We start from the raw sequence: 27564 nt of genomic DNA, 5'->3' as shown, positions 1-27564 counted from the left end.
ACTTCTTAACCTTAGAAATCCTATCAGCTATTTGTTGCAGATTCATCTTCTGATCCAAAACAGTCTGATCACTTAAGGTCTAAGTCCTCATCATGCTCTAGTTCTTAGCTTTCATTCCTTCATCCTTCAAAGGAAGTAAAGTAAATCTTCTGCCATCTTTGATGATAGAAACAACATCCCTTGGCAATCATGACTAGCACTGACATCATATTGCCAACGTCTACCCAACAAAACATGGAAAGCGCTCATGTTACCACACCACAAAGTATCTCATCTCTGTATGGATTAATGTTGAAATTAACCCAACATTATTCTTTCATGTGATTCATGGAATCAGCTTATCGCATAAGGATAAGGATGCTTAAGTCTCTTCAATCCCAACTTTTGTATCATTTCCTTAGTTACAAGATTATCTGTACTTCCACCATCCATTATCACTTTGCAGCATTTGGCACCGGATTTGCAAATAGTTCGGAACAAATGCCTTCTTTACCTGGGCTCCAGTTCCTTGTTACTCAACATAACTCTTCTGAACATCAGATATTCTCCCATCTTAGGTACAACTTCTCTTTCAACAAGCTCATCCTTCTCAACTTGTCCCTTATGTGCCACTAGGTTCTTTAAGCCTTTGTAACCTGCCGAACATTGGAAAACTCTATGTCCAATATTCTTGCATTTGAAACAAGTGCCTTCGAATTCTTTACTGCTTGTACTCCTTTCCTATATCTTTTGATCATGTTCATCTTCAATGACCAGTTTATTTTTGCTTTTATCAACATACGGTTTATCCCTAACCCTAGGGTAGCTTGCTTTCTCCTCAACTTATCTTCTGCCTTCAGGGCATATTGATAAGCATCTTCAATTGTACTAATCCTCAACATACTTACTCTTCGTGAATGTTAAGTCTCAGGCCATTAATGTATCTAGCCACCTTGTCCTTTGTTGACTCTTGGTGCCCATACCTAAATGTCATCATGTAGAACTCCTCAATATACTCTTTTACTGTCAAATCTTTCTGCTTTAGATTTTGAAACTTCTTAAACAATTCAAGTTCATAATAATCCGGTATGAACTTAGCTTTAAGTTGAGAGACCATAACCCTCCATCTGGGCAATTTAGTTTCACCATTATCTTCTCCATCTTTTTGCAATTCTTTCCACCATACGAGAGCATGACCCTTCAACTTAGTCTATGCCAACCTAACTCTTTGTGGATCCCTAACATATTCAAGCTCAAAGTAATCCTCTAGTTCATTAATCCAATCTCCCATTTGTTCTGGATGTAAAGAACCAGAAAAGCATGCAATGTCAATTGAAATTCTATGACTCTTACCCATTTGTCCCATATCTCTTAACAATCTTTTCTCCTCGGTAGGAATCTCAACTTCAGCTGTCTCAAGATTTTCAGCTTCTTCCCCAGCTAAAGCATTTCGGTCTGAGTCGTTATCTCATTTATGAAATCCTCTATCATCTTCTTTAGTCTTCTAGGATTCATTCTTCCAAGCGACATTGTTACCAAGATGCCAATCTTCAATTCTTCAGGTTTAGCGATCCAATTAGAAATGTTGATTGTCCTAATCGGACCCAACAATCGATCAACATGAACAATTTGCCTCAAGCAACTAGGTCTGTCTGGTAACTAGAAAACTTATCAAATTCATCAACCAACCAATCCTTCTTGTGCAACCACCACAATTGCAAGTCAGATCTGATCTTCTGCCACCTCACATTTAGGTTCACAAGTGTGATCTCAATCTTCTAGCTGTGAATCCTCCTTTTACTAGTTTGCACTAACCTCCAGTTGACGTAAATCAGAACCTCAACTTCTTCCATTCCACAACAACAAGAGATGCAAATGAAACACTTGATTCCAAGTGCTTGTAGTCACCAACAACTAGCAAACCTACAAAACCAACTCGGATACCACTTGATGCAGCCAAGGATAGAGATTCCCCAAAGGAGATATCTAACCTTGCAGCAAGAGTAAGCAACAGCAGAAATGCACAAACAAACTTAAGAAAAGGTACAATATGGAAGAATATCACTAGATTATCATCAAGTTGGTCCACAAATGCAGTTATTACATCACCATTGCCAATATACAATGATTAGCAAGTTCGAAGCTGATCATTCCATATATGGACATTCAACAAATCTAGCTTTCCAATGGCTTCTAATCTATCTTTGACAATCTTTCATTTTTGCCACCCTTCGTGCTACCACCTTGCGCTACCTTAATCTAGAACTATTACTGATTGCCAGCCACAGGTCAACTTATCCGATCATCAAATTCTTATACAAAGGTAACGTATTACAAACCTATATGAATTCATCGTGCTGTGCAAACATACAAGAGGTTTGATGAAATGTATTACAACATATAACAATGCGCCATTATGCATCGCACGCCTTGAATCTCCAACACAATCCGTAAGTTGACACCCTGACCCATAGAACAAGAAAGTAGTATAGGACCAGACCAATCTTAAGATAACTTCATCTGGAAATATCAGAACACCATGTGAAGCTAGACATAGGATCTCCATGATGCCTAGACCACACCATGTGGATCTCATAAGGAAATGAGCCTGCCGAATCGATCGCAAGCTAAAACAATAGAAAGACTGTCCAAATGAATAGTAATCAAAGAAATTAAAAGGAAATGTTTTTGGGTGATGCGAGATTGCCAACAACTTAGGTGCTCATGCATCAACAACAAACTTGATGTTGCAGCAGGCGAAGGATAGACAGGGAGAAGATGCCAATGAGCATGGTATGTAAAGAGTGTCACCATGGTAATCAATGCTCGATGAAAGATGCTAGATGACGGTGAAGGGTTAAAGCTGAAAAGATACAAGCTACTCTAAGCATAAAGAAACCAAATGATCAACTTAAACTGAGTTCATGATTTGGGTTCAAGTTCAGGATTTGGTTATGAATTTTTTTTACCTTACATATAAATATATATAATCCATGATTGCCAATAAAATTACTTGTACAATAAAATCTCTCGTATTACTTATATAGTTTTAGATTACATGCCTACAAAAAGGACATTATTCTAAGATCAATCCCTAACCGTCAATCGTATTGAAGTGTATTGCTATTCACTACTGTCATAGACTAAGAGCAATACATAGGCCAATTTTGACTTGAATAGTATTACCAAGCTGTTGCAAGTCACTATCTAAAGTTGATACAAAGAGTATGGTTATAAAAAATCAGAAATACATACATAAACTGATCTACTGCCCTTGGGTACAACCTGAGTGCTCAGGTTTGCTGTGGGCCCTTCATAGACAAACCCACAAAGAAACCAGGAAGAATCCAGGAAGAACCAGTACCTGAACTGTATCAGTACGAAGACCCAGAATCCGGTAACTAAGAAGTTAAACATGATAAACTCACACATCGACCTACACCAATAAACTTAATGCGATATGATCAATTTGCCGAGTTTAACCATTTCAAGATGGGCGCAATGTACAGTATAGAAACTAGTGCTTGTGTCATGACTACTTTTCCTTAACATATCAATTAGTGGATACAATTAATTGAATTATAATTTCTTTGTCTACTATAGCAAAATCTCTAAGGTCTAAATATAGACAAAGTAGGGAGAGGGGGATGTGTGCAAGGGCTCAAGAGAGATTATTTTGAGCAATTAGATCATAATATTCCCAATCTATTTTTTATTTATTCTATAACACAAAAATCTAGGATTACATATGAAATTGAGAACAAGAAACGCTTAAAAGTTCAAAGGTAGTAAATTTAGGATTAGACTGCAACTTTAGAATAAAGTCATGGCCTTTACCTCTTACAAAATGCTGGGTTTGCTTGCTAGACTGCGAGATTTCTAGCATAGCCACAATCTGATTGAAGGATGGTAGGTTTGGAAAAAAAATCATTGTCTAATTATTGGTTTCTAATAAATTCCATGACCTCTTGTACTGTGGGATTGGGTTTTGCAAATTTGCAGAACTACGAATTTTTTCATAAAGGTGTTTTTACTAGTTTGTCAACAATTTTTGATCCAAAATTTTACCTGGTTGTTCAAATTAGAAGGTTCTCAGTTATGCATGCTTCTATAGTTTAGAAGGCTGCTACATGTATGCCAAATGTTTCTATAGGGATGCAATAGTCTGTTATAACTAAGCATCAAGTTGCTATAGGTGTTCAATAGGCTGTAATGAGTGACAAGAAAGGTGCTACGACTGTTTACCGAAGATGCTAAAACTCAACGAAAACAAGTTTATGCTAAAATTATTATTGAGAGCAATTTGTATAGCTTCCAACAATGCTACAGTGTTTCAGAAAAAAAGTGGATAGCTGTAGGTTTGAGATTCAGGTCTATGGAGTCTTGTTGTTGGTTTAGGTTGTCACAATGAGGTGTATAGAGTGGATCATCTCAATTGATATTTGCTATAGGCTAGTCTAGGACATATTAAGTAGTTATAAGTCATTTTAAGTTAGAAGATTACAAAGAGGTGGTTTGACCACTTTTAACCTGTTGGAAGAAGTGATTCTATGATTGTATTAACTACATGTTCTTTTTGTGAGATTCATTAGTCAAGGTAGTTATTATCTTGTTTGTTAATTGTGGTGGTTTATCTTTTCCTTGATGACTTTTTCACAGTCATCCATTTTGGCAAGCAAGTCCTTAATTTTCCATGTGGGCTGTTGGGCTTTCCCCCCCTCATGAGTGCCTTGGCAGTTGTGTACACGATGGTTATCACCTATGGCAACCATCCACCTCCAATGGGGAAATTGGAATGACAAGGGGAATTGCAAATGACAATATCCTTTAGTAGAATGTTTGGAGAAGTATATTAGGCTGAGGAGAATAGTTGTAGGACTGGGTAAGCTTTAAAAGACATTATTATATTGATTTAAGGAGAATACAGATAGAAGTGCAAGGTAATGTTGTGCAATAGTGAAGTAGAGATATAGGAGACTGTGTATAGCTGGGATAGCTCCTTGGAAGGCATTGTTGACGTTCTATTTTAACAAGATTGGAACTAGTAATAGGTTGCTAACTACATAGCCCTTCTAGAGTTTATCACCCAATTATGTTTCTCTCCAGAGGGATTTGTGTTGCGTGTCATGTGATTTGTATTATCACTACATTTTTCTTCTGTCATTTCAACTTTTAATGTTGTTTCACTTATTTAACTATTATTAATAATAATAACACTAAGGAGAATAGTAGGGGTTGAACTATTTTAGATATCCATTGCTAGTGCATTAGTAGGGTTATCAACCAAGTGGTTTATGGATCAAGTAGTATAAGACTCTAACTTTCCTTGAGGGCAAAAGGAGTTCGAGAGGTCATGAAAACCTAAAATTGCCTTTGATATGCCCTTTTGGGATTATGCTCAATAATAGATTTGGTTGAGAGTAGGAATTTAGTCCCTTTTAAAACTGAGATTGAGTTTAAGGGAATTGTTGAAAAGGGTGAAATCAACAAGAATGGAAAGAAAGGAAAGTTGAGAAGCTAGATTTGTTATATCCCCGTCAAATAAGCAACATAGCTGCTGGTGTGTGAAGACTAATGATGGTCATAATTGATGAATCTGTTGGAGCTCTCCCTATTGATGAACAAAGCCAATCCTGAATAAAATACTAAGTCCACATTTGCAAAATGATCACAATACCTTGCTCTGTTTGATATATTTGATGATGTGATCACACTAGTCATGATCACCCTCGATCATTATCAAATCTGATGTTAGCATCCGTATCAATGAATTTTAAATTAATTTTCATTAAGCTATATTCATAACAATGGGAAGATACAATGGATTACAATTTCATGATGTTAACATAAAACTGATTTAGTTATGAAGTATTACAATAATTTGTAAGGTAGCGTTTGCATTTGTTATGAAGAGGAACAATTAGAGAGAGATATCTCTTACCGTCAAAGGTTGCCATTGTTTCATTCCCCAAGGTATAAATTGGGGATTGGTACAATTCTCTCCGAGATTAGTGATTAAGATAGAAAAACTTCAATAAGAGGAAGATATACTTCTGCACAATCTCATATCCAACATTCAACCATATATGGTATGAGAAACTCCTTATGCAGATACAAGTTACAACACTATGAGTTTATCCATGTCTTTTTAATACTAAAACTTAGGTATGATTGCTCAAATTGCATACAATGGTAGGCTTTAAGGCTAATTATGTCGTTGTTTATAATTATGGCACAATGAGAAAATTGATGATTCTTTACATATCATTTAGTTAATATATGAGCATATTAGATTATAAGTTTGATAAAATACTATATATGTTTTAATTTCTGATTGTGATCACCCATGATGAGAATAATAAGGACTTCCATTATGGGGAAATGATGATGAGGTCACTTTCTAAGCATGTGGCCCCATGCTGTGACTAAGGAGTCCCATGGAGCTAAAGGGCGACAAGATGGACTGCCTTTGGGCTTAGGAAGGGTAGACTTTCAAGGCATGAAGGGTGTCATGAGAATGGACCTTCAATTAGTTGAGACAAGTTAGGGGTGACTAGATAGAGGGAAATGACCATAGGACCCCACGTTAGGTACACCACCTCACATGTATGGCACGCATCACATGAGGCCAAGAGGGATGATATATCCGCTCTTGGGCCTAGGGTACGAGGTTTTTGTGACACGTCATTGTAGCATCCTCCACTACACTCATAGTTGGATGCTTAGATAGGTCCTATTTTAGTGTTCTTGGGTCTCAGTGCTTCTTATGCTTGATCCAGCCCCAATTCAGCTTTCCATTCAGCATCCCCTTAGAAATTAGGACACATGGTTTGAATTTTGGCGCTCTTAGGAGTGAGAAGGTTGATGTAGTTAGCGTATTCTCCAATGTTTCCGTCAAAATTTGGACCATTTAATGATCTTTATGGTAGAGTAGGAAATTCAAATTTTTGTTAGCTTTCTTTTAGTTTTGAGATTTAAAATGTTTGTTTGAGGTATATAAGCAACCTAACTCTCCTCTTTTGGGCATATACGTAACATGATAAAAGGTCGTAAACTCAAGTGGAAGTTCAAGATCTCTCTCATCTCAAGCATTCGAAGGCATATTTCAAGCATCGAAGGCATTTCTCAAGGCACTCTTCTCCATTGTAGCATGCTTCTCTCCCTCATTAAAGGCCAATAAGAGGAGACCCTTCTCTCAAGCACATGATTATTAATGCGAATTAATCCTTTTTCAAGGCAAGCAACATCAAGCATAACAACATTGGAGATTTGAAGAGTATTTGCAAATCTAGGCATTTGTGAAAGACGTCTTTGATTCTGCTCAACAATTCAAGATATTACAGTATCATTCAAGACCACTTCAGGCATCTTCATAGCCATTAGTACTTTAAGTTCATTTGTGAAGGTATAAACATTACATTTTCAGATCTAGGCTCTTCTGTATACCAGTACACTTAAATTCAAGTTTATTTCATTTCAATTTCAAGGTTGATTCCTCAATCAGGGATTGATCAAGGTAAACCCCTCTTTACCCTACAATTTTTGTCATTTCTATATGTAGGATTAGGTGGCACTAGTTTTAGGACTTAATCTAAAAAGTACAAGATCTCGGCTATAGTCTCCAATTGAAAATAGACTATAGTCAAAAGTGTAGGGAATAGGCTGACCCCAGCCGACCTAATCCTTGGAATAGGCTGACCCAGTCAACCCAGTCCCTCCAGATTAGCTCCAAATTGAATTTGTAGGTTTATCTACAATTTGTAGGTTTTGTTTCTGATGGCAAAATTTATCTATAAACTCTGTGTCAGTTTGTGTATGCTGAAAGTTAACATTGTTCTTCATTTCACCCTACATCTTGTATTTCGTAGTCAATTTACATTCATAAAATCCCTTCTCAATTGCATAACGGTGAAGAAACCATTGCTTGAGTGGATCGTATTCCTTCCAAGGCAACATAAAAGGATATAGGGCCTAGTTCATTACTGTATATGGAACTCACAATTTATTACAATCCCCATTTGTCCTTTTATGTTATACTTATCAAACCATCTCACCTTGTTATCTCTATAGTTGAATCACATTGAAGTTAATTGTAGTGATCAGTTGATTTAATCTACATCTCTCATTTGCATGTTTCTTGCTAATTAAAAGAAATCTAACTATGGCTATATGATTATAAATGAATACTAACAATGTTGTAGGATTTGAAATTATGGCTTACACAATTGAAGGAAACACTATGCAACCCTACTCTTGTGCAATTGTGATTTTAGGACAAATTAGGAAAGGGACATTACAAGTTGCATCGAAGCCTCTTTCCTATCAACTTGTGAGAGGTAGTTGATGCAAACTAGCCAAAGGGCTAAAAGAGCATTAGAAAGAGAGAAAAAGAAACTCACTAATGCCATGACTGATCAAATGAGCATTGAATTGAGGGATTTCATGTAACAAACAATCCAAACCACCCAATCCCTCATGGTTCAGAATGAGAGGAAAGAAAGAACAAATCAACTCCTTCAAGCCATTCAAAATGTGAGTAATAATGGGAGAGATACTAACTCTGACCATTCAACATATCATAATGGTTCTCCTAGAATGCCTAATACTAGGCCAACAGGGCCCCTCTTTCTACCTAGGGATCAACTTGGGAAAGAAGAAGAAACAGACACCCCTTTAATGAATAGTATTGATGACATTGTAGATGCGTACTCTAGAATTGACCCCAAGTGTAGAAGGGATATCTCTTTTAAGGATTATTGTGATGCTAAGATGAAATCGATCTCTAATGAGAAAAGAAAAGCACTACAAGAAAAAGACCTGGAAGAAAGAGTGAATAAAATAAACCTTCCTAATTCTGAAAGATCAGGGAGAATCACAGTGTGTTCATGGGTGCAGAAGAGTATATGTGGATATAGAAGAGGAATATGTTCAGATACAAAAGAAATGTATATGCAGAGATAAAAGAATATGCTGATGCGAACTGAGAAGGAAAGTATATGCAGACTTAAAAGAAGTATAAAGAGAATGCATAGTTTGAAGGTGTGAATCAAGAAAGAAATAATGGAGAAGAAAATAAAGGAGTGACTCCTTCAAAAGACAAAAGTTATGAAGGATTGTGACTCTTTCAAAGGGTGTAACTATGAAAGGTTGTGACCATTGCAAATAGCAGACATGATGAAGAGGTGTTTCTCCCCCATTGGAAGATATGAAGGGGAGATGGTTTCATTTGAGGAGATGATAAAGGCAGATCAATTTCAGTAATTATCAGTGTTACATGGAAACATGTTTCAGGGATGGCTGGAAATGTTTACAAGCTGTCCCCAATGAAGCAATTTTTTTGGAAACTGTCCCGGAAACTTGGGGATGGTCAATAAAAGTTTTAGCAACTTTGATCGTCCGTGGAATGGTTGGGGAGAGCCAAGCCACCCCCTAAAAAACCAGAGGACTGTTTGCCGTTTCCGGCAGCAAGAGGAGAAAAGTAAGATAGTTTTATAAAATACTTGCTTTTTTTTGATCTCATGTGGGCCCCAGACCTCAGGGCAACTCAAAATATTAGAATATGTTATTACTAATGTCAAACCTTAAGATGTCTGCATGGCTAGCAGAATTGTCTTGAGGTTATTGTTAGTTCCCCATGGTCTCAGGTTCAAATCTGCTCGTGAGGTGAAGAGGTGAGACAGCTTGAGGATGGACGATCTCACCCTTGGGGGGATTAGTCTACTTCTAGCTCGCACAGGTACCCAAGATAAGAGCTGCTGGTTGCCGGGTTAGCTCATGGGGATAACTTCCATAGAGCCAAAAAAAAATTAAAAAATTATCAAACCTTAAGCATATGATCAAAATATCAAATTGTGTATTCCTTGCAAGTTGTGTAAAGATTGGCTCAAGTGAATAATCATTTTCTCTGGCTGCTGTTAAAATGTGAACATAGTTACCAGTGAATTCTAGAAGTCTTTGGCGAAAATCTGCAGATCAAGAGTGTAAATCTGAGGAATATTTTGTATTCTCAGACCAAATCTTAGGGGCAGCAGCATACTATTTTTCTTTTCATTTTGAATTTGACATTTGAGACTTTTGAGTCTTCTGACATTATATGATGGATTGATGCAATGATATTTGAATCTTGATATATGATGTGATATTTAAGTCTTTTAACTTCTCATTTTGTTGAAACTTTCAGCCTTTGCAAGTTTTGATATATGATATGATATTTTTCATTGTGTTTAACATTTAAATAAATTATTTCTATGAATGTATGAAATTGAAAATTATAAAAGAACATATTTATAACTTTTAAATCGCATTAATTTAAATTCTTAAATATCTTAAATTTTTTAACTGTATAAGAGCTGAAACGCAGATATCATTAATATATATTTCAGGGAACATTGAACAATAAAGTGAAATATCAAAATAAATAAGAATATCTGATAGTTATGCTATCAGTGGTCATAGACATAAACAGTAGAAATTATCCACCTTATATGATGTATATATGAGTAACTCTTTTTTATATTATCAATGATCATGAAATAAATGTGTACAATATTTTGCTCATATGAAGTTGAGATATCCCAACTTTCAATTAGCTCCCCAAAACAAGAAACATCCTGGGGATGCCTAATAAATCCTTAAATGCCTCAGGAATGTGAGGAAAAGTTTTCAAAAAAGGTGATGCTGAAGGTACGTCTCTGACTGTCCAAAACGTTTTGGGCATTCAGGATGGTTTTATAGGGTAGTGGCATGTCCTCATGCAACAATTTATATTACTCTTGCACTCTGATTTTCTTGTGAACAGACAATATTGTGTAGTTTAAAATGTCAAAGTTAAATTAATCAGTTGTAGGGGAAGACATGGAAACAGTACCCGATCTTGAACTGTCTAGCATGAAGAACGACCGAGATGAAAGTCATATTTAAAAGCTTCCTAAAGCTAGCTATAACTACTGTATTGCTCACACAGGATCTGTAGGTTATATCTCTTTGACGAGAACATTTGTTCTGGGATGTCTATTCAGTAATAGGTGCTTAAGAATATTGTTTGTATTAACTTATTTAGAAAAGTGTGATTTCTAAGTTTCCAGGTTTATATTTAACTGTTAAGCTTTTCAAATTGTCAGGTGAAACCACTGAACCATTCTAATAGTTTGCCACCTCCGGGTAAGAAAGGACGTACTTACATTTGCAGCTGCATGATCTTTATGCGTCCCACACCTAGAGCGAAACTTGTTATGAAAAAATGGATTGAAGAACTTGAAACGCAGCCGTGGTTACGAACTGCCAAGACAAATGACCAGCCTGCTTTCAATTGGGCATTAAATAAAACGGCTGACCAGGTATTACTCTATACCATTACTTCAATCTATACTAAATCTTGATTGCAGCAGTCATAAAGCCAAGAAATGTTATAATTTCCCTTATATTCGCATAATAATACTCTTTACAACTGATAAATTTGAATTTGTGCATAACCAAATGAATAGTTTAGTAAGCTGTATAGCAAATTTTGCTCGTTTGGTGAGGACACTTTGTTTAGTTTTAGATTCTACTGATACATACTGATATAATTTTAGAAACCTAAATGATAGGGTTATTATTCCTCTGTAACAATGTCACTGAAGATGGATACCTATCAAGTCAAAATATATTTCCATCCGTGTTTATCTTGTGCACAATTAAGATAGTGTAAGATGATTATGCCCAGCCTTTGGGTTCCAAGTCCTTATTTAAGTGATCCCTTGTGTAGTACTAGATTGCTTGGCATTATCTGTTGCGCTTTGTGGGATTCCCTTACCTTGTAGTTATTATTGTTGTGATGCTTCTTAAGTACAGGCCACACAAACCATTGATCTATCTATGGTGTATCCTAACACTTGATTGTATTAAACATTAATGTCTCCTCAAACAAAACAAACCTATGAATCAAGTGAGGGAAGGAACAGCAATGATAGTAATAAATCTCAAAATAGCTTTACTGTAGTTGTATGTACATGATATTATGTTCCAAAATGGTCAAACTTTCACACCTTTTACATTCAATCCACAAAATCGTTGATGCCTGTGATATCCCTTTTCTATTTGCCCCAGAAGCACAATTGCACAAATTAGGGTCAGGGTTACATCTTACCAAGTAGATATTCCTTCAAATATTGTGATCTTGGATTTGAATCCTACAATCATAATAGAAACAACATATACAAATATACATCTCTATATCCAATCAATAATAAAGGTTAGCTTATACCAAAATCATAAACTGAAGTTACTGCTTTGAGTGTGAAGAACCAGTTTTCCTGTATGGAAAATTTTTGGAAAGGGGGTTGGGTTTGTTCATACAAAAACACGTAAAATTTTTAAAAAATAAATAAATTAAAATATATGTATACACACACACACACATATTTTTGAAGCCTAGAAGCATGAGATAAATTTAGATTGTCACATAGTATCATAAAATCATATGATTTAAACAACAAAAACACCATATACACTTTGAAACTTGTAATCATAGCATCATGAATTGTGATCATACCATCATATATTTCAAGTTCAACATCAAATAGTCAAAACATTAAAATTAAATCATAACAAGAAGTTTAAGTAGTATTGTTTAAGTTCACTAATGGTTTAAAAATTTGTTAATATTCTTCATCTTCTTCATCTTATGCTTCTTCTTCTTCTTCTTCTTCTCTGGTGTTAGTTGACTTAACAATAGAGCTATAAGACCAATGGGATCAGAAGCAATAGTAATAGTATCGACATCAAAATCTTCAACAAGTCGAGAAGCAGAAGCATCCAAATCCACAAGCTTTGCATATACATCCCACCTCTTTGTCTCCACTTCTTGGTAGTCTTTACTCTTGTGTGAGAGGAGACGTAAGTTGTAATGTACAAATACCAAGTTCCGCACTCTTTTTGATTACAGCCTATTGCGTTTCATTGAGTGGAATATGTGCTCCAATTTCTTTCCGATGTAGATGAACTAGCAACCTATGAAGACATGACAAAGTAACAATTAAAATAAAACTATTAATTTTGATTCTTATAATTTCTAGCAATTTATGAAGACAAAGTAAACTTATAGTAATTTTTGAAAAATTAAACTTGTGATATAACTTTGTCTTTGGCCATGGAGGTACCACCAACTATGAGCATCCTTCCTAAATTGACGACGCAGAGCATCATTACTTAGACATTTTTCATCCACAAGCTGTATGAACTGATCTGTAATCACATCATTAGGAAAGATTCTTTCAAATGCTTCCTTATATCCATCATACACTTCTAAAATTCTATAGGGTGATAGCCTTCCTGGTAGATCAGTATATTGGGTGCTATAGTATTTGAGCTTTAATGCATATGCAAGCAAATGTAGAGGAGTGGTCATTTTGTTCCATCATTCTACAACAATTGCTTGCAATTGTTTGAAGGTGGTCTCTTGAGGATCTTGGTCTTTTTCGTTTACAATTTGCTTGTTCTTCTCAAGCAATTGAGTCTATGACATCATAGATCTCTCCAAGGCAAGGCCTATCCATGTTAGCATACCTAAGCATGCTCATAATGGGCTCGGTGAACTTAATGAGATATTCTACATGTTCTCACCATATGTCATCCAATATCTTAAGCTTTATTTTGGCTTTCCTCTCACTGTTGCTTTGCCTCTATATAGCCCAATTGTTGCTGATTATCATTCTGGAAAGTGCCTCTTTCATTTGCACAAGTCATGTCAAGATGATTAAATTTGATGCTAAATGTGTCTCAACAACTTGTAGAGCAAAAAGATAAAATACAACTACTAGATACATATTTCAGAAAATAGTACATATTACACAATCAAATAATCAAATTGTAAGATACTATTTTTGTAAAATTAAACTACTAACTTGAGTTCAAGTTCACTTACCTTCAATAAGCCCAAATGTGAGAACATTTTGAAGATTTCTCGAGTCAAGTGGTGGTTTGTGATGAACATCTGGATGTCCTCAACCTCTGCATACACCTCCTTGGTCCACTCAATATTGTTCCCAATCTTTTGTAGCATAAGATTGAGCGAATGGACTGCACAAGGTGTTCAAAAAAATGCTCTAATCTCTCTTCAACCAACAAAACAACAGCTCTACAATTCTTTGCGTTGTCTGTTATGACTTGGACAATGTTCTAGCACCCACTTCTTAAATGGTAGAGATGAGAATATTAGCAATAGATAGACCATATTTTATTTGCTCCTCACAATTCATTGCTTCCAAAAACAGTGCCCCTTTTAGGGGACACCGCCAAAACATTGATCAATGGACAATTTCTAACATATTTCCATCCTTTTGAAAGAATTGTTACCCGTGTCTCAAACCATGAATCCTTTATGGGCTTCAATTGCTCATTAATCAATTTGACCTCTTGATCCAACAAGGTGGTAGGTCATAAACTATTAATAATATTAGATAAACATATTAAAGATTGGAGAGAGAAACAAGATAGGTCTGCCCAAAGTAATGTCTACACTAAGCCCAAGGGTAGATGTATACAAAAGCCCTCTTGCTTGCATAGTGGTATGCTTCTATCTGCTTTCCTTCTCAACCTCCTAAAGACCCATGCCACCTTGCAGAGGTTGAGGCTGTAAGGGGGTTTTTTGATCCTATCTAAGGACCCCTTTTTCTGCACATGATGCAAGTGCCTTTGTAGACTCCTTACATGTTTGAAGTGCTCTCTTGGTCTGCTTACTTGATCCTTTTACCCTATTCTTACACCTCAATACCTACCTACAAGGTTGGTTGCAGAAAGTTGAGAACATCTCATATTTTATTATGAATATTCATCTCTGCATTCCCTATTGTTCCTGAACACATGAATATAGATATATCACAATTACTTGTAAATGGGCAGATCTGATGTCATCTCAGCCTACCGATCTGCAGATGAATTTCTTTTGTACAAGTGTTGAAACTCTTGTGAATCACTTTGGTCTTCGAGCGCTGGGCTCTGGGCTGACTTGCTTCTGTATTTTGAATTTTCTGATGACAATGTTTGAAGACACAATTTTCTGCTGAGTAAGTTTGATTATTTGATTGATATACTCTACTGAAAATACATACATACATGCATACATGTATGTATGTGTCTATGTGTTTATTGTTAAATCCTAACCTAAATAATCCTACAGGTCTGACAGTACAGACCGTACCTCTCCTAAATGATAATATATCTTAAGAATGGCATTTGTTATTTATACCTATCTATCCTATAGGTGCCGGCTATCTTCTTAGAGGTGCCTTTGTTAGTATTTGACTAAACTATTGATTAGTTAGTTAAGTTCTAAACTAAAGTTACTAGAAGTCGCCGACTTAGGAAAAGGTTTTATTAATGTCTTTTGAAGGGTTATACTCCTTGAAGGAGACACCCCTTAAGCAAGGTATATGATCGGTTGTGGATGTAGAATTGGAGGACACACAGAAATGCAATAGTCTGCTCCTCTATGCATTTCATTTCTAGCATTTGATAAGTCTGCAAAATATATATTTTCAGATCAGAATAATACAGTGGATTTATACTCAAGTTAATTTATACTTTCAGTCAACACACTGAATATTTAGTATATTAAAGAAGTTCACTCTCAGCCATTCTGGGTTCTGATTTTTAACTCTGATTCAGACTCAGAATTTGCAGAACTGTACATTTATCACATCAGCATGCAATCATTCAAGCATTGAACATCATCGAAGGAATTAAATACAACACACACATACATTAACACACACAAATATATATACACACACTCATGTGTGTGTGCATGTGGGTGTGTGCGTGCACGCGCATAGACACACACACACACATATGCATGCACACACAGATGTGTGCGTCTGTGTGTTGTATTTAATTCCTTTACTGATATTCGATACTAGAATGATTGCACGCTGATGTCATGTTCTGCTGTGTATCTGTTTTCTGGATGCCCTTCCCTGCATTGCAGCCCCTATGCATATATTTTTTATTACTCCTTTAGGAGTGGCACCCTTTGTAATGGGACATGTTTCTTCTTAATTGTCATTTAATTAACTTATCATATGTTATTAACTCGTGATCTTGGTGAAATTTGTGACGAGTTCTATTCCCGTGACTCCCCAGGCAACCATCTCATGATCGCTACCTGCAACCAGCTATGGCGGATCATAGCTGTTGTGCCCCTGCTTGCTCCCGTGCACTGTTGGTTTGGCTTGCTTTGTTCGTTTGTTTCTTCGCCAAGCTTGCTTGCTTCACCGTATTGCTCTGCTGTTTTCGTGGTCACTCCTCTTGGTCTGGTAAAGTGTTGCCATCGAGTTCTACTTGAATTATTCGACTTGGTATACACGACTGCTTTGGGTGTCCTTATGTTACCATTTAGTTTGGTTGCTGGACCCCATGTTTGTCACTTGTCGTCTGTGTGTGCTTGGTTGTTGTGGGAAGGCTTCATTCTATTGCAAGGTTTCTTTCTGTTGCTTGTCCATTTTGCTGGCCCATCAATTTTTGCTGCTCGATCACTTCGTTCATGCTGGGTTTGAGCTTTCTTACGCCTGGGCTTGCGCCCCTGCTAGGTTGTTTGCTTAGTGCATTTGCGTGGCTTGTCTAAGTGTTTTTGGTGCCGTTTGTTTCTTTTTTTGCCAGTCCGTGCCTTGCTTAGTCCCTAGCTTCCTTCTGATTTCTGTTGCTGGCGTTGTTCCTGTTGTACTAGTGTCTCCTCCATTGTAGAAAGATAGTCTTGGGTGCCATCTGTTTATTTGTGGTGTTCTGCAGTTTTCTTATGATTGTTGCTGGTGATTGCTTGACTTCCTGTTTTGTTGTTCGTTTGCTCTTTTTGCCCTCATGGAGATCAGTCACAACAACCTTCTTTGACATGCCAAAGACTTTACGATAGGCTACTCAAGCTCGAAATTGAGAACCAGAACCTTAGAGACAGTGTTTAGTCACTCTCCGAAACCATTGCTGACTTGAAACTGTAGACAAACTCAAATTCTTCACACATTAACAGCCTCTCCACCACTTTCACCTCTGAGACAGTATGATAAGATAATAATATTAATGTCCAATGAAAGACCACAAAAGGTCTATGGGACTGAGAGTTTACAATAAGACGAGAGACAACAGCAGGAGCAACCAACGGTGTCCTAGAAAAGCGAGCAACAAGAAACAAGAAAAGGAAAAGAGAGGCGCAGAGAAAGGCCAAGACAAAGACTAGGAGTCCTTCAATGGCAAAAAGAATTCAGTTACAGAAGGATGAGACTACGGATGGACAGGAACCCTGATTTGTCTTTGAGCTCCTAGAGGATTGTTGCTGACGTAAGAAACTGCTGCGAGGTTTGACAAACTTGGAATGACCAGTAGAACTGGACGACCTTTTCACATCTCGTAAAGGAGATAAGGGTGAGAAAAAGGCAGTAATGAGCTGATCAGAGGTATGTTGATAAGGAAGGAGTGACTGTAATGTACTATCGTGGAGCAGGGTGGCCTCCTGAAGATAAAGCGCGAGATGTCGCTGATCACTATAATTGAAAAAAGTTGAAAGAGAAACAATCCTGGATCAGACAATAAAATCTCCCTTTGATCTCATAAAAGATAGGGCAACATAAAATAAAGTGAGTCTCCGTTTTGATCTCCGCTAAAGTACATAGTGTATAGATCTGTTCTCCGCTATCAATATGATGGTTGGTTTGAGCTCGAAGACAGTGAGAACCAACCTTGGAGGACTCCAGAGAGATACATAGAGCATGACACCACCGTCGAGATAGGTAATAGGACGAACAATACTCCCATCACAAATCTCTAGAAATTGGTCAGCATAGAAGGCCATCCTTGGACGTAAATAACCAGGAGGGTTAGTCCAGGTGGTGACAATGTACTGTTTGTAGATATCTAGTTTGACTTGCTTGTTTAACTCCTGTCGTGAGGGGAGGAGATGAGCAAGAGCATTCAGTGAGAACTGATAAGGAGGGAGGCAGTCAATATCAATCCCAATCAAACTTAGCAAAGAGGATGCCTGTGCATACCAGCAACGAGCTCGAGAACTGGTACCAGAACTCATAGTAGCAACAAAAGAACAATACGCCAGGTAAGAGTATCTATCTTGTTCTCCAATCAAATCCGCAAAACCGCTAAGGCGATGAAGCAACCAAATCAAATCAAATATGGCTGCAAGACAGAAGGGATGAGTACTGAACTCAGCAAGAATGATGCTATGAGAAGTGAACCTGTGGCATCTGATGATATATCGTAAAAGCAATGATTGCACCCGTTCGATCGAGGCCCAATTAGAAACAAGGAGAGAAGGCCCCCAAACCACAGAGCCGTAAAGAACAGTCGGTCGTGCAAGGGAGTCCAAGAGGTATAATTTGGATGAGGTATCCTGAAAATGGTTTCTGAAACATTGTTTCTCAAGCATAGCAAGAGAACCCATACCCTTACCAACTCTGAGCTGTATCGCCGGTCTCATACTGAAGCGGGGTCCAGAGAACTTCACTCCAATATACGTATAAGTAATCTCAGTCTCCTGTCTCTGAAAAAGAAATGAAGATGATGGGTCTTTAAGCAATTAAAGACCATCATCCGAGTCTTACTTAGGTTAAGCACTTTCTGTTGCTAATCACAAAAGGAAACCAAACCATCAAGAAGCCTCTATAAACTCTCTAGAGAAGAAGCAGGAAGAACCACATCATCCGTAAAGAGAAGAATGGAGATCAAGACTTGGTGTAAATAGCAACTGTCTCTTGAGAGCGAGGACTTCAAAAGGAAGTCCTCAGGCTCATCAATATACAAACCAAACAAAGTGGGGGAGAGAGGGCAGCCTTGTTTAACCCCAATGGTACTATGGATTGGCACTGAGAATCTGTATAATCTCATGATAGCAGTAAGTAACATATTTGAAATCCAAATCTCGCGAAGCCTCTGAAATAGAGCCATCCCAGGAACATAATCAAAAGCCTTGCGAAAATCAACAAAGCAGCAATAAACTTTCGCTGATCTGTGTCAAGACTCCTCAACAATAGCCCGTAATGTGAAAATGTGATCCATAGTCTGGTAGTCTACCCAAAAACTAGCCTGCCCGCTAGCTCTACAACCTCTCCTGTCAAGCTCTTTGGATAACATAGCATTTAGGGTTGTAGCATATAGTTTGGTAAACGTATGTTCAATCATAATTGTTCTGTAATTACCAGGATCAGACATAGGATTGGTCTTGTGAATCGGATAAATCAGATGCCTTGACCAAGAAACCGGAAACCCAGTGCAAACCACTCTATTAAAGAGAATAGAGAGATAGGGGCCTAGAACCGAGGCACCAAACTTGAAGAGTTCAAACTGGAACCCCTCCTCGTCCGCCGCTCTGTTGCATCTCATGGATCTGATGGCCTCATAAATGTTAGAAGAGGTGAACAAGTACAATACGGAGGCGGAATGGGGTGGATAGATGGCTGCCCTAAAATGTCATAAAGAGTTGTGGTGTGAGAGGTTAGCGAGCGAAAGTCAAGGATGGAGGACGGAGGGGGACAACGTGAAAACAGGGTGTGCCAAAAGAGCTGGGGATTGTGGATAAGTGTGGGGCATAGGGATTTACACTGGAACGCGATAAAGGATCGTTTCTTACAGCAAAGAAAACAAAGGTAAGAAGAGTGAAGGTGAGCAAAAGTGGGGGAATGAGCCTCAAAAGCGGAATACACTGAGCAATGAAAAACTTTGCAGTCAACATTGAACCGTTGATTCATAGGGCATGTATTACGATGCTTGCTTTGAAGGGAGAGCAAAGAGCGGTGCGGTATGGAAAGGATGGCGGACTCCCAAATGGCCATCGTAAGCAAATCAAATATGGAGGCCTCACAAGAATTAGTAAAGCACATAGGATTAAGGAGCCTCGCAAGGTAAGAGGAAAAGAGCTCACTGTTGCCGTCAAGGAAACAAAAGCAAGCAGGGGGATAGGTAGCAGGAGGAAAGAGGTGAGGAGACAGAAGAGAAGGCGACAAGTGAGGAGAAATGCGAATACGGAGGAGAGCATAGTCTGCAAGAGGAAAGCGTAAGATGTTGAAGCTGTGGATGAAGGGGATGGAGGGAGAGGTGAGGGCATAGTCAACCATGCTAGCACCCCTACAATGAGGCTAGCAAGTAAAGAGCTTAGATTCAGGAAAGCATGAGAGATCGTTCAAGATCACAAGTGCAGAGGACTCACAAAGCTGTAGAAAATGGCGACCATAACAGGAAATCGGCCCAAGAGCCTCATAAAAAAATGCTTAAGTCCCAAAGTAATCAAATCAATATTTGTGGAGCAGATGGAATTAGAACATCGATCATAAAGCGGAGTTTGGAGTTCTCTGGTTTGCGCATTGAAATCATCGAAAAACACAGTTTGACTTCGTTATTGAACAGTTGGGGGATTTGGAAACTATCAAAGACAAATAGTTGGAACTTGCCGCTAAGAAAACTTCCATATTGTCGAAAATTGAACAAGTCTTGGGCCACCATTTGTGACAACACTGACCCTACACCTCTTTCGGGAGTTGAAAGTTTATTTAGGGAAATTTCAATGATGAGTGGGTTAGGTGTGCTTGTGAGCTCAACCTGAGGGTCCAAGGCCTTCCTCACACCACATTAAATTCTTTAGTAGCCGGTCAATGTTTCCTTAGTGATCACACTTGAGAGATGTTGTTTTGGCTCATATGGCATTTTCTACCTTTCATTTCTCTCTCTATCAGATAGGTTATGGGCTCTTAGGGCGAAGAGGAAGCTATTGATGAGGATCTCACAAGATCACAAGTAGCAGAGCTGAAATATTCTAGAGATTTGGTGGCAAAGGTAAGGGGCAAGGGGAAATGGGCCGTTATCCTGAATCTCAGGGTAGTTATTTGTGATTCACCTCCCTTGGTTGGGAGTAAGACCGGCTTTCATAGCCAATGACGGTCTCGCCAATAGTTGGGCAACAGTAAGCCCTCCTTCGACTCTTTTCTTGTCAACTATTGGAATGGCAATGGTACTCTTTGGTCATTGCTTGGTCTCCTTCTTGATGTTGTGGGTTCTGTTGACATTTTGGCCGTTAATAAGACTCATGAGAGTCCCACCCGTCCTGTCTCTGGTTTTGCTGGGTACTAGTGGTTGTCAGTGTACAGGGAGGAGGTTTGGGCATCGAGCAGGGTGCGCGGTTATGGAGGCGTTGCCTATTTGATTAGAGACAACCTTTTCAGTACTACCTCGATAGTTCATTATGACACCATTACTAGATTTATGTGGATCCGTATTTGCTATACTAGTAGCTATCTCAGAGATATCTTCGTGGCTATTTGCTACTTCTTGTTGACCTCTGTATATGCCATGCACGATTCCGAGGACGATGACCCTTTTATGGACTTGCACGAGTGTATCTCCAAGTTTTCTGCCTGGGGTGACATCATTATTTTGGGTGTCTTTAATGCACAGACTAGGGATCTTCAGGTTCCTCTTTACGACCTTGACTCAGAGTTGATTTGCACTCATGAGAGGGAGCTGGACAGTTTGGGCCTTCAACGCCACTCCAAGGATTGCCATGGATCTCTCTCGTACTATAACTGCCACTTTCTCCAATTTTACGAGTCCTCCGACCTAGTGATCCTGAACGATATCTCTTGCTACCTTGGTCCTAAGCTTTTTACTTGATGGCCTCACTGCGGTGGACGAATGTTGTGGATTAGGCCCTCACTTGTGCCTCATTCATCTCCTCCATTAGACGTTTCACCATCACCCTCTGGTCGATCATGCCTCCTCAAAATCTCTATCCGCTTTTCCTCCCAGCTCTCGACCCCCCCCTCACCACCCCTCGTCTGCGATTGCCAGTCCCTGTACCTTATTTTAGTTCCTTGAGAGCGATCATGACTTCTTTACCCTCCATCGTAGATGACTTCTCCCCTTGATCACTTTTCTAATACCAGCGGTTTCTTCTATGTTCGATTTATTGGCCATTGTGATTTGTTGATTCTCCTTTCCATCCCCCACTGCACCTCTCCTTACCCTCTTAGCCCCATGCGCCAAAAACCTTGCCTAGTGAACTAGTGGTTCTACAATGACTGCAAGGCCTTCCATCGCTCCCTGCACTTGACTCTTGCTATTGACTTTCCCTCTTACTCCCAGTTGCGACTTTTGTATCACTGCTTTCTTCGCCATAAGAAGTGGTTATACGTTGCTTCCTAGTGTAGATCCCTCTGTGACATGCTTAGACACCACTCGAAGTTGTGACTCTTGACCTTCATTCGCTCGCCTCCCATGCTTCCACTCTCTACGACCTTCGTGGCCAACCCTCTATTCATCACATCCCCCCTTTTGACTACCACTTATTTACTCCCCCCATTTTTGAGACTATTAGATCCTTGAGATGTAGCAGAGCGACTGATGAAGAAACATTCCAGGTGGAGCTCTTCAAGCTTGGTATTGCGGTTTTGGGTTCCTAACTTCTTGTGCTCTTTAATAATGTGTATGCTGGTTTTTCAGGCTCTTGGTCGAGACATAGTATCTATTCGTTTCATAAATCTAGGTTGGTTTCAGACCCTGGTAACTACAAGAACATCATGATCAGGCATTCCTTTGCCACACTCTATGCCATTGCGCTGAACACTATTCTTTCCAAAGTATTTGATAGGAGACGTAGGGCAAGAGGCCGGGCTAGTTTTCGTGCAGACTTTCAAACCATGGAACATACCTTGATGTTGCGGACTAACATTGAGGAGGCTCGTCACAACTTGGTGAAAGGCTACTGTTGTTTTGTGGATTTTTGCAAGGCGTTTGATTTGTGCCTTGGGTGACACTTTTCAAGAGGCTCAGAGACTTTGGGATTTTAGAGACTTTACTGAAGGCGATCATGAGGCTCTATGAGACTGTTGTAGGCAGATTTAGGACTCTTGAGGGATTTTCAGACCTGATCCAGAAAACCATTAGGGTGAAGTAGGGTTGCCCTCTCTCCCCTATTTTATTTGACTTCTATTTTGATGAGCTTGAGGCTTTCCTCCAAGATTCCTTGCTCCCCGACAATGGCTGTTACTTACACCAGGTCATGATCACTATTCTCCTCTTCAACGACGATGTGATTCTTGTAGCCTCTTCTCTCAAGATGCTTCAGAGGCTTATTGATGGGCTGATCTCTTTTTATGACTAATGTCAGCTAGTTGTGAACTTGAGTAAGACTCGGGTTATGGTTTTCAACTGCTTGAAGATTTCGTACCTCCATTTTTGCTTCGAGGGCCAGGTGATCGAGATTGTTTCTTCATATACTTACTTGGGGTCAAGTTCTCTGGGCCCCGTTTTAGCTTGAGACCTGCTATTCAACCTAGGATTGATAAAGGATTAGGCTTCCTTGCCATGTTGGAGAGAGAGTGCTTCAAACATCACTTTTAGGACCCTACTTCCAAACTGACCCTCCTGGATTCTATGGTTAGACACACAGTTTAATATGGTTCAGTGGTTTGGGGCCCCTCCCTCTTGGATTCCTAGTGGACTTTGGTTGAGCGGGTTTAAATGCTTTACCTCAGGCGTATCATCAGATGCCATTGTTCCACTCCCCACAATGTTATTTTGACCAAGTTTGGGGCTCTCCTCTTCAAATTTGGTGTCATCTTCAATTTGATCTGGTTCCTTCACCATCTTTGGGGCTTTGTGTATTCAGTTGACAGCTGCCACAGAAACTCCTACCTGGCTTACTGCTCTTCAGTCATTGTCGCAGCTTTGGATCTGACCACCAAGGTTCTTTGTTGGTACGCTCAAGCCACTAGTCTATTGGGATTGAGATTGATCATCTCCCTCCCCATCGCTTTTCCTCTAGACGCTCTTGCTCACCTTCTCCACTTACGTCAAAAGCTGAATGGGCATGTTAGACTCAATATATACAGACAATACATTATGATGACTTGGAGCAACCCTCCGGGCGAGGGTTGCATCTGCAAATGACCTTTGATGCTGAGAACTTCTTAGATATTCGTGATGGGATTTTTGTGCGTCTTGTCTACTTGACCCGACGGTGGTGCCACACCCTCTGTATCTCTCTTGGTTCCTTTAGAGTTGGCTCCCACTGACTTAGATATCAAGTTGACCATCACATCGGTAGAGAGTATTGGATTTGGCATTTGTGTACCTTAGTGGAGATGGAAACAAAGACGCCATTTTCCATTGTCCCATCTAATATGAGATCCGAGGGAGGTTTCATTGTCTTTAGAGCTTGTAGGTCCTTATCAACTCTTTTTAGTTACATTGACTAGTGTTGCCTAGCACTCTATCTCGAGGAAGCCACACAGCTTTGGGCTCGTACTTTGCAGCTCCTTTTTCCTTAGCATCAAGCGTTGGATCAGCTTATCACCGACTTTTTGTGCCCATGTACCCTGCCAGGGACCTGAAGCGATAGTTTTGCACTCTTGCTCCCAGCCACATCAGATTGGTAAAACCCTGTAGTGGACTCACTAGGCAGTGACATTCCTCATCCGATAGTATTTAGAGACAACTCGGGACCTTTGGTCGCCTTGGTCCTTATCCTTCGGTGTTGGATTTCTTTTGGTGTCTTCGTTTGCTTTCTTTGTTGCTTTGTTCCTTTGTGGGCACCGTTTGGTGTTTTTGTTGTGGGTGTTTTTCCTTGTTTCTAATCTCCGAGTCTCTTAGACCTTGTTGGCTTCTTGTTGGACAATACTAAATTTATCTTATCTTTACTCACATCCCTTCAAAACAAGTTATGTATTATTTGTTTAGCTTTGATTGGTACTAGTTATCATTGCTGTTTATTGTGGTCTTTAGTAAGAATCCTATGCATTCAATTGATATCCTGATGATGCTGAAAGGTCATGAACTTATGACAATACTGTCTTACGAACAAGAAAGAGACTAGTCTTTCAGGTAGCTCCTGATAATTTTGGTATTTTTCATAAATAATTGGACTCCTTTTATCTCCTCTAAAGATCTTTTGGGTTAGATTGCTACTCCTTCCTTGAGAATGTTACGGAAGTAATTGGTAAAATACTTGCTTGTTATTAACAGAGACCGAGAGTTCTATATATACAAAATAATAAAGTGATGTTTCCTTAGAAAATTATAAAAAAGAATAGAAATATTCTATTCTAAAAGATAAAGCTAAAAAATATTCTATTCTAATAGATAAAGCTAAAAAAGCAAAAGCTAACTAAAGCTAACTAGATATTTACAATAGATTACCATTAACTAATAATAGACAATTATCTATTATTGTAATACCCTCCTTTAATGGTTAATCTATCTAGAATGCCAAGCTGTTCTCTGAATTTGGCAAACTTATCAGGACCAATAGGCTTGGTGAGAATGTTTGCAATCTGATCTGTGGTAGGAACATACTGCAAATCTATAGTCCTATCTTCAACCAGCTATTGTATGTAATGACAGTGAACATCCACATGCTTGGTTCGTTCATGGAAGACTGGATTTTGTGCTAACTTGATATCGCCTTCGTTATCAACAAACAAAGTAGTCGGTCCTGTTGGTGACATTTGCATATCCCCAAGCATCCGACGAAGCCAAACAACTTCACATCTTGCCTTAGCAGTCCCTCTATATTCGGCCTCTGTAAAGAAGAGAGAAACTACCTGTTGCTTTTTATTGGTCCATGTGACTGCACCAGATCCTAAACTGAACACATATCCAAAAGTTGACTTTTTGTCATCAACAGAGCCTGCCCAATCTGAATTTGCGAATCCAATGAGTTTAGGATTAGAACTTCGAGAGTACAAAAGTCCATAATCTGAAGTGCCCTTCACATAATGAAGCACATGCTTTGCTGCCATCCAATGATCAGCCTTAGGAGCTGTCATAAAGCATGAAATATAGCTAATTGCGAAGCTAATAACAGGCCTAGTAGCAACGAGGTAGATGAGGGTGCCTACTAGTTGCCTGTATGTAGTATCATCAATTGAAGGAGAATCAGACTCTGCTGATAACTCGGGACCTCTCTCCATAGGTGTAGATGCAGGCTTGCAATTTTGCATACGAAATTTGTCTATCAAGGCCCTAGCATATTTGGATTGAGAGATGAATATACCAAAAGATTGTTGCGAAACTTCAACACCTAGGCAATAATGCAAGAGCCCAAGGTCAATCATATCAAAAGACTAGCATAAATTCAATTTGATTCCCTGAATGGAAGATGCCAAACTGCTAGTGATGATTAGATCATCCACATAAATAACTAGAAGGATGATGTCACTGTCAGTAGTCTTGATGTACATATTTGAGTCTAAAGAACTCCTCTTGAAGCCTTGATCACTAAGGTACTTATCAATTTTTATGTACCATGCCCAAGGGGCTTGCTTCAAACCATAGAGGGCTTTTACCAATCTGAGAACTTGATGGTCTTTACTAGCAACCTTGAAACTAGGAGGCTGCGTCAGGTAGACCTCTTCATGGAGATCACCATTTAGAAAAGCACTCTTGACATCCATCTGATGAACCTTTCAGCCAAACTGTGTTGCCATGGCTAGGACTAATCTGATGGTGCTCATCTTTGCAGTAGGAGCAAAGGTCTCCTCATAATCAATGCCTTGACGTTGAGAAAAGCCCTTCGCCACTAAATGAGCTTTGTACTTGTCCAAAGTACCATCCGATTTGTATTTGATTTTGTAAACCCATTTGCAGCCAATGGTTTCTTCCCTGGTGGAAGATCGAAAAGGACCTAGGTGTTGTTCTTCAACAAGCTTTGGTGTTCAGATTGCATGGCCTGTTCCCACTTTGGAATTCCTTTAGCGTCAGAATATGTTTGAGGTTCAAACACATTGTGAATGTTGGCCATGAGAGCAAAGTAAACAAAATTTGTAGTTTTGCTCTTTTTTCGAGTAGTTCTCCCATCAATGGGCTCATCATCACGAAGATCACCAAGTGTCTTAGCCCACCACTTAGGCCAGATAGGAGAATGACCAACATTAGTTTCAGGAGATGCATGATGATCAGGGTCCTCATCAGAAGAATCTAGATCAAACTTTGGTGAAGCATCTACAAAGTGAGGTGATCATGCAGGAGAAGCTGGAGGTGTTTGTACAAGTATCACTGGAGTTGTAGGAGCTACTGGAACTATCTCATCAGGTGGCCCTAATGGAAGCCGAACTCCCAAATCATGAGCCTGTATAGGCTGTTTTGCTGGATCAGGAATAGGAGAAATAGGCATATGAAAGGTCTTTGCCACTCATCAAAGACTACATCACGAATGTAGATGAGACGAGATGTCTCAACATTGATCATGTGGTAGGCATGTGGTAGGCTTTGTGAAGACTGCTATATCCAGCAAGCATGAGTTTTTGACTCTTGGCATCCAACTTGGTGTGTGACGCATTAGGGATCCAAACAAAAGCAAGGGAGCCAAAAACCTTTAGGTGACTGATTTTGGGCTTGCGACCTGACCATGCCTCTTCTAGAGTTTAACCTTTGACCGCCACTGTGGGTGATCGGTTCAATAGATAAACTACAGTGTTAACTGCTTCTGCCCAAAACTGCTTCGAAATATGTTTGTGTTCGAGCATGGATCGAGCCATCTCGATGATTGTCCTGCTCTGACGTTCAACTGCACTGTTTAGTTGTGGCATATGGCTGTGGTTAATTGGCGTTTGATGCCAT

The 27564-nt window shown here is 39.1% G+C and overlaps 1 protein-coding gene across 3 annotated transcripts in view; it reads left to right on the top strand.

The window, feature by feature from the left end:
• The window catches only part of LOC149556030 (UDP-D-xylose:L-fucose alpha-1,3-D-xylosyltransferase MGP4-like), a 71896-nt gene that overhangs the window by 5761 nt on the left and 38571 nt on the right, over window positions 1-27564 (top strand). For all 3 annotated transcript variants that reach the window (XM_089830144.1, XM_089830143.1, XM_089830142.1), the window contains one exon: window positions 11100-11315. In XM_089830144.1, coding sequence (XP_089686270.1) covers window positions 11100-11315 — 216 coding nt within the window. The remainder of the gene's footprint in view (window positions 1-11099; window positions 11316-27564) is intronic.

This window comes from Cupressus sempervirens, chromosome 5 (assembly GCF_028749045.1).
Source record: "Cupressus sempervirens isolate cs-2001-9-10 chromosome 5, ASM2874904v1, whole genome shotgun sequence".
Classification (NCBI taxonomy): domain Eukaryota; kingdom Viridiplantae; phylum Streptophyta; class Pinopsida; order Cupressales; family Cupressaceae; genus Cupressus; species Cupressus sempervirens.
Note: the sequence above shows the minus strand (reverse complement) of the source record. Positions and strands in the feature narration are given on the sequence as shown.